General features: G+C 34.9%; 2 protein-coding genes across 2 annotated transcripts; one reads left to right on the top strand and one right to left on the bottom strand.

The window, feature by feature from the left end:
- Window positions 1–1,198: 1,198 nt before the first annotated feature.
- On the bottom strand, window positions 1,199–9,158 carry LOC108664373 (uncharacterized protein F54F2.9). Its single transcript, XM_018150953.2, has 11 exons — window positions 8,933–9,158; window positions 7,133–7,234; window positions 6,663–6,881; window positions 6,349–6,446; window positions 5,800–5,965; window positions 5,047–5,181; window positions 4,385–4,461; window positions 3,662–3,728; window positions 3,456–3,542; window positions 2,289–2,462; window positions 1,199–1,717 (listed from the first exon to the last, which is right to left on the bottom strand). Exons 1-11 carry the CDS (start codon window positions 9,062–9,064, stop codon window positions 1,517–1,519), a joined length of 1,458 nt encoding a protein of 485 aa, XP_018006442.1. The 5' UTR covers window positions 9,065–9,158; the 3' UTR covers window positions 1,199–1,516.
- A 2,576-nt stretch (window positions 9,159–11,734) lies between these two features.
- On the top strand, window positions 11,735–14,745 carry LOC108664367 (vegetative cell wall protein gp1; the record flags this gene model as incomplete). The annotated part of the gene is given in 3 exon segments (XM_018150943.1): window positions 11,735–12,014; window positions 13,984–14,034; window positions 14,695–14,745. Coding segments are annotated over 3 exon segments (143 nt in total), but the record flags the coding sequence as incomplete, so codon positions are not given.
- Window positions 14,746–14,854: the final 109 nt, after the last annotated feature.

The raw sequence follows: 14,854 nt of genomic DNA, 5'->3' as shown, positions 1-14,854 counted from the left end.
AATTCAGAGTAGCGGTCCAGCCAACACTTTCTATAATTCATGATAGCTAACAAAGCAATGCTTTCTATGATTCAAGATATCGAGTTATGCAATACCTTCTATCCTTCAAGACAGCAGGCCAATCAATAATTTACACAATTCAAGATAAAGGGCAGCCAATGCTTCCTATATTTCAAGATAACGGGCAGCCAATGCTTTCTATATTTCAAGATAACGGGCAGCCAATGCTTTCTATATTTCAAGATAACGGGCAGCCAATGCTTCCTATATATCAAGATAACGGCAGTCAATGCTTTCTATATTTCAAGATAATGGACAGCGAATGTTTACAAATAAGTTGAGATATGAGTTTAGTTCATTCATAATCCAAGATTCCGAATATATTTACAATAAAGTACAGTGACCATTCATCACAATGAACTCGTTCCTATATTATCACCTCCACTATTAACCGTGGTTTCCTGCACGTTACGTCAATTGCGTAACCTAAGAAGCACCAGAGTTCGTTTCGACGCACCACACAAAGCCATGCTTGTGCATCATGGATTAAATGGGGAAAAGAAAACAATTTAAACTAAAAAAATTACATTATGCACAAATTCATCAAGGTAGCTAAATGAAAGGTGAGGCTCTCTAGGCATATAAGTAAAAAAGAAAAGTAAAATCCAGCGTGAAAGATAACTAGAACTCAGAAAAAGTTCAGCCAAACTACAAATCGGATCGTTGACTTGCCAAGAAATGCAAGTGAGATTTCTAGCAATATAGGGAGCATAATCAATAAGTAATTACAGCACCAAAAATGTAAATAAAAAACGAAAATAAAGCACCGACTGAAGAGTTTACTGGAAATGTGCAAATAATTTAGCAGAATAATTTTCAAGCGCTTGTCGACTTGACTAAAGCATGCGTTGTGTACACAAGACAAACATCGAGGCAAATACTGATACTGAACGGTTATACAATACAGAATTGTGCATTTGTTTGATGTGAAATTCAGTCCCAGTATTCTATGAATAACTAACGAGACAAATAACAATTATTACGTTACAGCGTGTAAAAAAATATGTTTAAATTATTTTCTATATTATCCGAAATAACAAAATTTTACAAGGAAAAACATGAGAAAATTTAGTTTTCCAAATTTGCTTCCAAGTCTAGAGTAATATTTTCGAAGGGAAAAATAAAAAAAAAATCCAAAGAAGAATATCCAGTATTTAAGGTTTTGTGCAGCAAGAAAGTAAGATTGAATATTAGTTTAAAAAAATAAATCTTAGTAACAATTCCCTATACACACAGAAACAAAACAAATCAAACTAATCACCTATTTAACCACTTACAATTTTTTTCCATTTTTTCAACCTATCACCCCAAACTGCGCCTGTAATGACAGGAAAATCCTTAACTAAAATGGAACGAGTGCGTCATCTGCAAACTTTCAATCATTTTGCTCACAACAAAAAAAATGTAATAAAAAAACTGCTTTCTCAATTATTCTAGATGATAAGAAACTGCCATTTCAGCTATCACTATCATTGTCTTGCTCATCATCATCGTTATCGTCGTATTGCTCGTCATCATCAGCCTTGTTGATATCATCATTATCCTTGTTGACGTCATCATTATCATCATCAGCCAGCCTCGCCGCGGCCTCTTCTTCCTCCGCCTTCTTTTTGCGGATCTTCTCCGCTAAATATTTGAATCTGTTGATGCAATCCTCCTGCAAAATTTAAATCATTATTTAACTTATGAGATATGATTGATCATCGTGTAAAACCAACGCTTCTGTGCGTTTCTACTTATAATTAATATGAATAGTATTTCAAATTTAACAAATAAACTAACTTAAATGGGCTGATGCAATCATCCAGCAAAATGCGATTCATTTTTTTCCTTTACGATACGGATTAACTGGTCAGCCGCTGACATGGAAATAAACAGAAATACAATTTCAAGCGGCTAGTACATAAATGAGATATATTTACTCCTTTATGCTTCTCAAATTTTGAATACTGAATCGCAGTTGTAGAATTCATAAAATACGATCATCATTTTCAGAATATTTTCATACCTAATTATGAATGAAAATTATATAACTTTAATATATTTCAATAGCATCAAGTTACTGACATTAATTGAAGGGACAAAGCTTCTTTAATTTCCGTTTCCTCCCGTAAAAACTGACTGCCTTTGTCCACAGACTGGTGGCTGTAGCTACAACTATAATTTTTATGAACTCACTGCAGACTATGGCAGTCTGTAAGCAAAAACTATAATATTTATAGACTTACAGCAGACTTGTCGGGGACTTGTTTGGCAATTTTCTGCCATCTCTGGTCCGTGCCCTTAGGGAAGGCTTTGAGCGCCTTCTCGAGGGCCTGCTGCTGCACCGCCGACCAGTGCTGGTCGCAGCTCTTGGTCAGGTCTTCGTCGTCAAGGGCGGCAGCGCGGGTCTTCGTCTTGATCTGTTGTCAGGGTAAAGTTAGACCTTAGCTGCAGCCGGGATAAATGTTAAGTTGATTTGTTACCATAAAAAGTTAAATTGAGCTGTGTCCAGGATAAAAGCTAAGCAGATTTGTTACTATAAAAAGATAAAATTGAGCTGTGGCCAGGATAAAAGCTAAGTAGATTTGTTACCATACAAATTTAAACTTCAGCTGTGGCCAGGATAAAAGCTAAGTAGATTTGTTACCATAAAAAGTTAAAATTGAGCTGAGGCCAGGTTAAAAGTTAAATTGCTTTGTTACCAGGAAAAAGTTGATTTGAGCTGCAGTCGCGCTAGCAGCTAAGTTAAACTGTTACTAGGGTAAATTGGAACTTGGGTCCTAGCCGGGGTTAACTTTAGAATTGAATTGCAAAGTAAAGTTCGATCTGCAACGATCGGATAAAGATAAACTGATAAACTTTCACTGTTGCCGGGATAAAGCTAGCAACCAAGAAAAACACCCATATACTAGATCTGCAACCAGGGTAAACAGAATTTAGATATGCAACTAAGATATGCAGTAGTTAAAATTGAGCCGGAAAGGGAATATAATCAACATTGATCTGAAACGAGATTATCATGAAAGAATGCTAACAGATTGCAAACATTTGCTTGCCTTCAAAATTTCGTTCATTCTAGTATAGATAACGATTATCGGTATTGTAGACTCGAATCCCATGCATCTAAACTGATCAATTCAAATAAATGTGGGAAATAGAATTCGGACCAAATTTTGTTTCTGAATTGGAATTTATGGAGGAAAGAATAGGATAAATGATTTCCTATTTATAGGAAATTCGATAAGATAAAGTTTCAATTCATTATGATACCATCCTAGCAGATTACTGGCTAAATTACATCAATTACTGACTATGCACAAATAGTACTTAATGGGTGCAGAATAGTGAGGCGGCACGCACGGGTGGGCTAGGACTGCGATGATTGTTAAGGCAATTCACATAGAATTTCGTACCTTGGCTAGTAAAGGTTCCTCCTGTTGCTGCTGCAGCCAAGTCCCAGCGGCCATTTTCTCTCGAATTTTAGCAGCCATTTTAATGACCTGCCAAGTACAAGATATTGATTAATCTTAAACAACAATTTTCAAACAATTAACGCAAAACAATATTGTCACAATATCTCAGAATATTTTCACAATATCCCCCTCTTGACAAGACAGACCTCATGTGGAGCCCGATTGAGCTGCTCAGAAATAACCTCCCAGCGATCTACAGTTCCTCCAGGGTACCTGCAATCATCAATCAATCAGCGTTAACAATATCTTTAAATAATTAAACTTTTAAATCTCATCTTTTAAAAAGTGCTCTTGCATTTCATATTCTAAACTATTTTTCATGGTACAAATTTGTCTAATTTATTGAACCTTCAGAATAACTACCTACATACAAACATAGAACCTCTTTGCACATTTTTTAAATAAATCCACTTGTACATCTTATCTTCAAAAAGGGGGCCCTTGCATACCAAATCATAAACTATTTTTCATGATGCTCAAGTTCAATTTGTTAATTTATTCAGCTTTCAGAACAAAGAAATAGAATCAAATAGGAATACAAACATAGGACCTCTTTGTATGGTTCATGACAAGAAAAAGGAACAAAATTATTGAAGAATTGACCAGTTATTTTGTATATTGTTTACCATAATCAGACTGCTGTATGAACTTGTTTTCAATAAATAGAATGTTATCCTGAATGCTAGGATGGTTAATCGTTAAAGAGATAATTTTCATAGCGTAAGGGAAACAATGATGACAAGTCAAGGTGAACCACTGTCAGAACCACTTTATATGGAAGCTAGACCAGCAAAATGAGAACCGTTTTGAGCACAAACTAATATCATTACTTTTATCATCATTAATAACATATATAGAGCGTTACTCACTTGTTCAACAGTTTGGTGAACTCACAGAGCTCTTCGTCCGTCCACATACCAGTGTTGTAGTTGTGAGATGTGGGCTCCTGTAGCCATGATAAACCATTGTAAAGAAAACATACCAATGTTGGAATATCACAAACAATGTGATGTTGAGACGCTTTGTACGCTGACCTTCCCAAAATCATTGAGCAATAATTACTAATATCTCGGTTTAAATTTGATTTTTTTTTCACTGTATTTGCGATAGAGATTCATGTGCACGGATATTTCACTCGGAACCTCTATTTCTATTAAATCAGTGATGAAGATTACTACTGATAGTATGTCAGGAAGAAAATTCTATTTTCGTCACGTTGGAGATGAAGATTAATACTCAATTATATTTCAGTGATAAAACATGAATTTCCTTATGTTGGAGATTAATACTCAATTATATTTCAGTGATAAAACATGAATTTCCTTATGTTTCCTTATTCAATGATATTTTATGTAAAAAAAAAGTTAAATTTTCCTCATTTTGAAGCTGTTGACAATGATTATCTTTCATTAAGAAACCCATTTCTTTATATCAGAAATGAAAATCAATGTTTGATGACGGTTAACTGATTATTACTAATCATATCCAATTATGCACAGTAATGAATTATGATTGAAAGCAGACCAATCACCTGAACAGGGCAGTCAGGGGAGTATACGACACACCCGCCACCTCCAGACATTGTGTTCCTGAGCTGCTGTACTTCTTGCAGTGCTTGCTTGCGACGCTTGGGTGCTGCTAGCTTACGTGCCTTACGTTCCTCTTCCTGTACCGGTATACCAATAAAAAATGTTTATGGCACAACAATAAGCGATGATTATTATGTAGCTCAGTATGTGTACTCTGCTCCAAAAGCTCTGGATGTTAACTAATTTTTAGTAAGTGAATAAATATTACTTAACATTATACCTCTCGAATTTATAGCTTATTTGTTAGAACCAAAGCAAAATTGTTTTGATACCTTATTTCAGTAATCTTTTTGGAATAACATACCGTAAAATGGGGTAACTTAGACCACTTTTTTTTTATAAATGATGCCATTTTTTTACTAGCTAAATTAAACTTGAATTGAAACATGCAAAATATGTATTAGGCCTTTAATGCCCATCGACAAAATTTTTCTATGTCAAATAGTTTTTGAGTTGTGGGGGTTTTTGTTAAAAAAACAAAAAGTGGTCTAAGTTACCCCGCCGGTCTAAGTTACCCCATTTTACGGTACACTTGAACTAGAATCATAAATATTCCTTTTCCTAGACACTATTCTAAATAGTTGAAAAAATTCTACTAGAGTAGTAAGAAAAGTAAAAAAATTTTTGAATATTTTATGCTTCATTGGTTCAATGCCATTAAGAAAATATCAAACATTTTTCTATGCTGATTTCACCTCTTTTAGTCGCAATCTTTCCTCCTCTTCAAGTTCTCGTTTTTCTTCTTCAGCTTTTTGTATTTTTCGTTTCTGCTCCTCACGATACTTCTTGATGAGGGAGGGCCCATGAACAACAACATAGTATAGCCCTTGACATATTTGGATAGGCAGTATATTCTTCCAACTGTAAAAAAAAACACATGATATCAAAATTTGCAGTGAAGACCTGAAATACAATAGAAATACCTAATTGAAGGTCTCACTTACAAATGGATTTGATGGTTAATATAGACTAGAGAATGATCAAGTATCTTTAAAGCTGGTGATATGAACAGTCATATTTACTTGCATTTCTATTTATTTTTTAATTCCTACATTGTCATAGCATCATAAATTTTCAAATAAGCACTTATAAATATAAACAGCAGGCGCAAGCCTTACAGTGGTCACTGAGTGGTGAAATGTAATGAGCCAAAAAATCACAATACTATATTGAAAAAAAAAAAAATTACTGGAAAAAAGTGTGTTTAGTACCTATCAAGATTTACCAGCAACAATAATTCTTACCTTGGCTTAGCTATTTTAGCAAGGAACTCTTCTTTTGGATCAGGTCCAGATTTCTTTACTTTGGCAGCTTTTTTAAATTTCCGGTCATAATATTCATCCTAAAAGAAAAAAGAAACATTCAATTATTTTCAATCAACAAGTATAACCCATAAATGGATCAAATTGCTCAGTAGGTTTGAAATGAAATGAAATTTTCAATTTTGGCTGATCTGTATGCATTACATAGCAACTAAATACAGGAAATAACATTTAAATTAAGTCAAGAGTTGCACATGAACTCAAATCTCTAACCAGTAAATCATAATGAAACTTACCAAAGTCTTGTACTTATCCCAGTATGAGCCCCAAGCCATAAGATACTGAGCAATGCTGATCACAACAGTCAAGATGACAGAAATTTCTAGCATGGACATTTTACGAGCTCGTCTGAAATAGAACACGGGTGAGCGCCAGTCTGGTAAGCCATTGACTAGGACATTGTCATAGTGCTGTCTCCTCTCCGGATCCTTGAGTACTTCATACACCGCCACCATCTGACAATAGAAGTTGAGGTCAGATAAGAATTTTAGTGTCAATTGAATTTATTGCAACAATTCAGTAAAATTTATTATGAATTCTTATTCTTAATGATAACTTAAATATTAGCAGTTAACTTCCAGTGTAAATTTGACTTTTACAAACAAAATATCATTCATGAACAATACCAATTTTTATCCACAGTCAGAATGTCAATTAAGGTATTTATTAGTGTAATGTTACATAAAACAAAAAAGATAAAACAAACCTGTCTGAATTTAATTTCAGCATCAGGGTCATCACTTTTGTCTGGATGTATTTGCTTTGATAAAGTTCTGTATGCTCTCTTGACATCTGATACAGTAGCATCCTGGAAACCAAAAAAATTAATTAACATATACACCAAGCCTATATTATATGTATTAGAATGACTGCATGAAAACTTAGAAGTCAACTCAATTTAATAAATCAATACTAGATTAATTATTAATCACACTACAATTTTAATTGCAGACTGCAGTATCTGCCACTGCCAGTGCCAACTGCCAGGCAGCCAAGATAGTACTGCAAGGATGCAATCTGGAATATTGAGTAGACTTTTCTAGGAATTGCAGGCAAAATCTATTATTTCATATATAATTTAAAAAAATGCTGGCAAAATATGCTGTTTTCCTTACTTCACAAAAGAGAAATTAAGCAAGGGACCCCAAGGGAAAGGGTTAGGGTAAACGCGGTATATTCCGACACTTTAAGGACGCATCGAGAAATGAAAAACTATAAAAAAAAAACGTATGCATTACGTAAGTTCTGTTGCCTTCACATGACTCTCAAAACACTTCACTACGCGTCAGCAATGATGAAACGTCACAAAATGTTGCCATATTTATTAAAAAGCCTTTAGAATGGAAACCTACCAAATCCCTATATTCCGTCACTTTGTGTGGCAACATCCGACACGTGGTGAGTCGTATTGCGTCAGCGCTTCAAATTTAACTGATACGTATTGCCGACATCCACGTGTTCGAATTCCGTTTGCTGTGTGAGCTGTATTGGGATACAACACGGCTTTGAATTAGAACACTAACAAATACTGAACACTACTTAATTACGTTTTAATTAACAGCTATTAGGCTTTTAATTAAGCAAATTTCAATTTTTGTACAAAGCTTTGAACGATCTGTGTGTGTCCAATTCAAGTTATGTCGGAATTAGTTTTCATGTGTCGAAATCCAACATCTCAACTTAATCATCTATTAATTTATTTACGACTTGAAATCAGCAAATACAAGTATACTTAAAGGATTCCTAATATATTCACAGATGTATTTAAAAGTCTCAAACCATAATATTCTTCCTATAAAAACAGTTATTCACTATTTGGTAGAGCCATGTCAACTGTGAACTGTCAAATTTGACACATTTTTCGATGATCTCACCACGTGGCATGCATTGTCTCTCTTTGGATCTCAATATTTTCCCACTAGATGGCCAAGACCTAGTGTTTTTGCAGTATTTCGACACGCAAATGTATGACGTCACCATTTTAACCATCAATGAACGCATGGAACTAAAACAAAGCTTAATATAAAGGAAAAACTAGAGAAGTGACGGAATTACCTACGATGTCGGAATATACCGCGTTTACCCTATATAAAAAGTGAAAATATTGGCACAGCAAAAATAGTGTAATGCAAAGACTTTCATAATCATAGTACCTACTCTTCCTCAAGTTTATTTCTGTAAGCTACCCATCATTCTATCCATGCTTAGAACTGCAGGATTCCTGTTACATAAATGACCTCGGACCTCCTATATAAGTCTTAACATAATTGCGCAATTAAGCCCCAAGATTTTAAAGATTGAAAATATGTCATTTTACTAAGCATTAGCTAACTGTAAGTATGTCAAACACTCAAACTTAGTGCAAGTTTGCAACTCAAATAATCTTGACACTTCACAGTACAATGGTATTTATACAACTTCATTCCAATCACTAAATATGTAATATACCTACTCAAGTTTCAATGTTAGAATAGGCCTACCGGTAGCCGGTAGGTATGTCTCTTACCTGAGCAAGCCCCATGAGTTCATAAAAATTTTGGTTCACTTCCTCAACAACATCAAAGACTTCCATCTGCACTGAGTCCCAGCAATGAGCTGGGCCTATCAATATAATGAAACACAACCCTAACAAAATCATGCTTTTAAATTTATTTCAGCAATAAACCAGATGGTTTGGCAACATTGGAACTTGAAAGGCCAAATCACGAGGCGAATAAAACATCAATGAAATGCGGCGGAGGATAAACGAATTCCGGAATTTCAAAAAATGTTGTTGTTGGCAGCTTGAAGATGAGGAAGTAGCCGTATGATGACCACTTGCCAAACCTGTGGACTCAGCAGAATTTACTTGGTAAGTTTCAGTATTATTTCACTGATTCTTGATTATTTTATCTGGTGGGCTTACAGCTTTTATATCTGGCTCAGGCCAAGATGATACATGTGCATAACAGAGAAGCCAGGCGATTTGTCTGTGTTAAATAGATGACTGTTGCTCGAATTATTGCATGCTGAACATTTCTGCAAAAGTTATATTTCAAAATAAAATATGCCAAAATATTATTTGTTCACACGCAGCAATGGAAATAATTTCAATCAACGAATAGTAATGCTCGTAACTTTGCTTTTGTGATACAGTGATGACCAAACAATTGTTTCTTCAATCTCCATCCATGTCCTCCCATATTTCTTGTACATGAAGTCATTTTTTGTAGCTTGCTTAATCAGCTCATCATGGATTAGCTCTCTCTGGCATTACACAGATATAAAAATTATACAATTAAAAATGCGTCCGAATAAAAGAAATATATACAACACAAGTACGCAATCCTGAAATCCAATGGTGGAGCATTGTTCCCATACATTGGTTCGCAAACATTCTGGTGGGAATCCCGTTCATTCTGCATAATACTTTATTACGATCAGTTTATTGGAGCATAATTTGATCCATGGTTGAACTAGTACAACCTTATATTAGTTCAACCATGATTTGATCTGTCGGACAATTCTACGGCCGGACTCGCGGCCGATCAAACTTTTTTCTTGTCCAGAATATTCCGCTTCCAGGAATTTAGGAATAATATCCAGTTGTCGACTGAAATAGTTTTAAAAAAATATATTCAGGTAAATGCCTTTGTGTAATCTTAACCAATCAAGACTTAATGCTTTAGTTACTTCAAAATAAGCCGTCATCATAGAGATGTTCGCAAACATGGAATCCTGAGAACAATTACAACTTTACAAGTTTATCAGCACTAGCAAACCCTGTAAGGCTCATGAGAGTGTTTCTACAAACCGGAATCTTGTTCGCAAACTTAAGTAAACAGTGAAGGCAAACAACGCTGGTACAACTGACTTTTTGGAAAATATATCTGTTGAATTCCAACAATGTTAGCATACAACAATGCAGTTGGCATTCGTGGGTTAAATTATTGTACATGTTGTACGCTGTTAAGATGCCAAACAACCTGTTGGCCTCATGCAGAGCGCCGTTGTGTACAAGTTCATTTAGGTAAAATTTATTGCTTATTTTCTCTAATTTCGAAATGTCTTATTTCTTATTATACTCATGGGCGTACGCATAAATTATCTGCTGCTGTGCCGTAACAAGGAATGAATTAGAAGATTGAAATCTCAAATAAATTTATTGTGAATGCAACTGATCTTTATGCGCCTCAAGTGCCGAACTCCTGATTTATGTTCACAGATTAATTATAGGTCAAGTTTTTTAAATGGAAAATACATGTCGCCAGGAGTCATTCATTTCACCGTAACTTTGCATTTACCTTATTTTGTAAACTGGCGATTCAAGCAGACCAGCACCAAAATTACTTTTGAAAAACTGGCAGAGAATAAAAAAATAACTGGAATATGAACGAATAGAAGAGGTTTGAAGTGAATGGGATATCGTCCCGAAAAATCGTGGTTGTCATGATGAAGGAAAGGCATATAAGTGAACGGAGAAGTAAGAAAAATAATAAAATAATAATAATAAAATAAAAAATATATTGAAATTAACTAGTAACTGTGAAAGAAGACAGAAGTAAAGTGACTTAAATGGAAGAAAGATGCAATGAAGTGAACGGTACAGGTGGAAGAAAGGCTTAGAAATATGGTGGTGGGGGTTTGAAGGGGATGGGGGGTAGGGGAAGCATGGTGCACCGCGCACCACAAGGAGTGGTGCACCGCGCACCACAAGGAGGGGTGCACCGCGCATCACATGAAGTGATGTCCGCGAACCCAGAGGTGTTTTCACTGCACATTTGCAGTCATCATTCATTTTATGTAATTTTTACACAACTTTTATAACTTTCTTGTTCTTCTTTGTACACGATGATTTAGTCAAGCATAAATATTTATTTGTGGAGTATTATCCGTATAAATATCATCGTTGACATCATTCTATATCTTATTAATCATCATATGCTAGATCGTCATGCTTCGTTACGATATTATTTTTCTCGAATAGAAGGTGCTAAGAAATGGGATGCTCATAGTATTATAATACACAACTAAATATCAAACTACAGCTGGAAAAGGCATCCTTGAGTTCTAATAAATATTCATAGTTTATTAGTCATAGTTTCAAGATCCATAATTATTTCTTATTATGTAATTATATTCTTAAATCGGTTAGTTATTTTTTAATAAAGCCGGCACCAGTTGAATTATTCTGTTACTACAATGGGGTAACTTTTTGGCGGCTACGACTGCCTCGGTGAGTCGATGACATTTGCTGCCTGTACAATCTGTATTCTGTACTCTGTAGAACCTACGAGCTACGAGGCTACGAGCCAGTGCCTCTCCGGCGTCGGTGAGGGTAGGTAGTGCGTGCTACGCTGACCCGAGTTCCCCTCCACACCTTTTCGGGACCGCAATGCTTATCAGATGGTCAAACACGACATAGCATTTAAGAACACCTGGTGATCGTAGAAGATTGAATTCGTATATATAATATTATCTCCTATCATATTATACCATAATACCAATACCATCGTGCAAGATCACTCTCACTAACAGTTGAAATTGCCAGACGGGGATCCAACATACATGCCAAAAGAAGAAACCAAAGCTGCCCTCCCAGATTTGAAGTAAGTTGCTGTAACTCCCATAGTTTCTTTCTTCTGTGCTTAATTTAAATAATATGTCTATTCCTGCAAATTACATTTTATGTATTTACGAATCATACGACAAACAATTTATTTTTGAAATAGTTTGGGTATGAATATGTGTATGGAGCGTGTGACTGAACTCTCGCTGTTACGTAGGTCAATGAGGTCATCGAAAGCAGCGCCGACTTCGAGCCCTGACCGAGCACCGAACTTTTCTGGCTTGGGGCTTATGTCTATTATATGTAGTATGGTATAGCACATCGTATAGTACATTATGTATATTATAGCATGTAGCATGGTATATATAATATATGGTATTGTATGGTATAGCATATAGCCATATACTATACTATACTATATTGTAGCATTTAGTATGGTATAGATAATTTATGGTATATTATAGTATGGCATATAGTATAATATATTCTATTATAGCATGTAGCATAGTATATATCAGATATGGTTTAGTATGGTATAGGTAGTATAGCATATAGTACAGTACACTATATTATAGCAAGTAGCATGGTGTCAGATGGTATAGTACGGTATGGCATATATATTATAGTATAATATATTATAGCACGATAGCATAATATATATCATATATGGTATTGTATAGTATGGCAATTGGTTTATTATAAGACATAGTATGGTACATAGAATACTATAAATATTTAAAATATAATTTATATGTGTCATCAACATCGTAATCTATATATACTATACTGGCTGTTATCCTCAAACTATTTATACCGGAACCCTCTTGTTCACTATAATTTTTATAAAAACTTATCGAAAGAATTCATGAGTTATAACCATTTTAATTACGAGTTGCACATGCAGGTTGTGAAAGAGTTACAACACATTTTTTATGAATCTGAACTTAATTCCCTGAGAGTACAAAAAGACAATCAAATTGATCCTCATATTATATTATTTCTCTGATACCTCAACTTAGGAACTTAATATTGATACAGTGATACCTCGACTTAGGAACTTAATATTGATACCCTGATACCTCGACTTAGGAACTTAATATTGATACAGTGATACATCGACTTAGGAACTTAATATTCATACAGTGATACCTCGACTTAGGAACTTAATATTGATACAGTGATACCTCGACTTAGGAACTTAATCCGTTGCGTGACTGGGTTTGGATGTGGAAATTTTCGTAGCTCTAAACAACATAGGTATAAAATGTGAATGAACACTATAAATAAAATATATCTCCAAATCGGTTAGTATATAAGCACCGAATTGCTTATGAAATCAGGTTCATAAACAGAGACATGTTCGTATGTGGGGCAAAATAATCTCGAACCTCCTATTCGTGTCTGGTAATGTTCGCGATTAGAGGAGTTCGTAAATCGAAGTTCAAATTCAATGTATACGTTTTATACGCATGTCATTGCGCTTAATCGAACAATTATAAAGGTTATTGAAGACAAGCAATTAATTTATGGTCACTGTTTTACTTTTCTTCTGGTGTATTATTTAGAGTTAAGTAAATTGACGTGAAGAGAAGAAGTACATACATAATTGTGTGTTCTATCAATCACCATCAAGAAGAAGATGGCTATGTGCCACCACTTTAGTTGCGATGAATCAGGAATTTCAAATCACAAAATTTTAAGTAAATTCATCGAAAACGTTTAGGAGACCAGCTCCATCAGGAAGCTGTTTGGAATTTACTTGGTGTTTTCTTTGCTTTTTGAATTCTTTGTTGAACGTGCAACTTAAGACAAGTAGTTGCAATGCATACGTTTTTGCAATAAATTAATGTAATAATAAGATAATTAATCCTCATTAAAAATTATTATACAATAAGATTATTATTATTATAGGGAAATCGATCAATCAATCAATACAGGATAATAAAAATCAATTATAAGGTTATAATGATCGTAATTACTATATAATAATAATAAGATTATTATTCCAGGACCGCCGGCATGCAACAAGTCGAAAAGCTCGTCTGTAAGGCGGCCAGCAGGTCAGTTACTCCGTCAGCCAATCACTGACGGCACATAAAGGTAAACCCACCAATCACAGACGAGATATTGGCCGCTACGTCTACTTAGGCCGCTACGTGTGTAATAATAAGCGACTTTTGATAGTACGGCCCCAGTATTCTTAAACGTTATTTTTAACAGAATATATAAACGTGTTCTGTTATTATTATTATTAATATTTTGCTTCTCTGATTGCCATATCATTCAACCACGAAAGACAAAACTTGCCAAATCTAACACGCGATCAGGTGTTTTAACTGATGTCTATCAGAGAGTGCGTGAAGGGCAAAAGCCTGATCAATATTGCCTTATTAAAGTAAAGTAGTAGAAAACGCGGAATCTTTCTTAAAAATTTTCTATCTATACTGATTTAGTACCGAGAATAATCTTATTTGTATATAAGGTTGCATTCTCAAATAATTATCTGGATTTTCGATCAGATTTTAACACATCGCTTCATTCTTCGAAATTGGTGAACTTTGCACCCTTGTGATGCTGACGTTCATGTCGATACTTATGTTTATGGCGATGCTCATGTTCATGTCGGTGCTGACGTTCATGTCGGTGCTTATGTTCATGTCGATACTTATGTTTATGCCAATACCTCATGGTAACACCAACAGTAACCCCTGGTATCGCAGGTATCGCCTGAGTCACCCGTCTGACCCACCGACGTCCCGGGCACGACCCAGAAAAGACAGGTGAATTTATGGTTGAATTAAAGACAGGTGAATTTATGGTTGAATTGATGACAGGTGAATTTATGATTGAATTAAAGACAGGTGAATTTATGGTTGAATT

Source organism: Hyalella azteca, unplaced genomic scaffold (assembly GCF_000764305.2).
Source record: "Hyalella azteca isolate HAZT.00-mixed unplaced genomic scaffold, Hazt_2.0.2 contig12079, whole genome shotgun sequence".
In the NCBI taxonomy this organism is placed as follows: Eukaryota; Metazoa; Arthropoda; class Malacostraca; order Amphipoda; family Hyalellidae; genus Hyalella; species Hyalella azteca.
The sequence above is the reverse complement of the archived record's forward strand: the minus strand, read 5'-3'. Positions and strand labels throughout refer to the sequence as shown.

Excerpts from the sequence above, each read along its gene's own strand:
- LOC108664373 (XM_018150953.2), bottom strand. The coding sequence starts at position 9,064 with ATGATTTTGTTAGGGTTGTGTTTCATTATATTGATAGGCCCAGCTCAT. Across the intron at positions 2,463-3,455 it reads AGGAACCTTTACTAGCCAAG|ATCAAGACGAAGACCCGCGC; the intron begins GTACGAAATTCT and ends CCCTGACAACAG. Across the intron at positions 1,718-2,288 it reads AAGTCCCCGACAAGTCTGCT|GAGGATTGCATCAACAGATT; the intron begins GTAAGTCTATAA and ends TAAATTTTGCAG.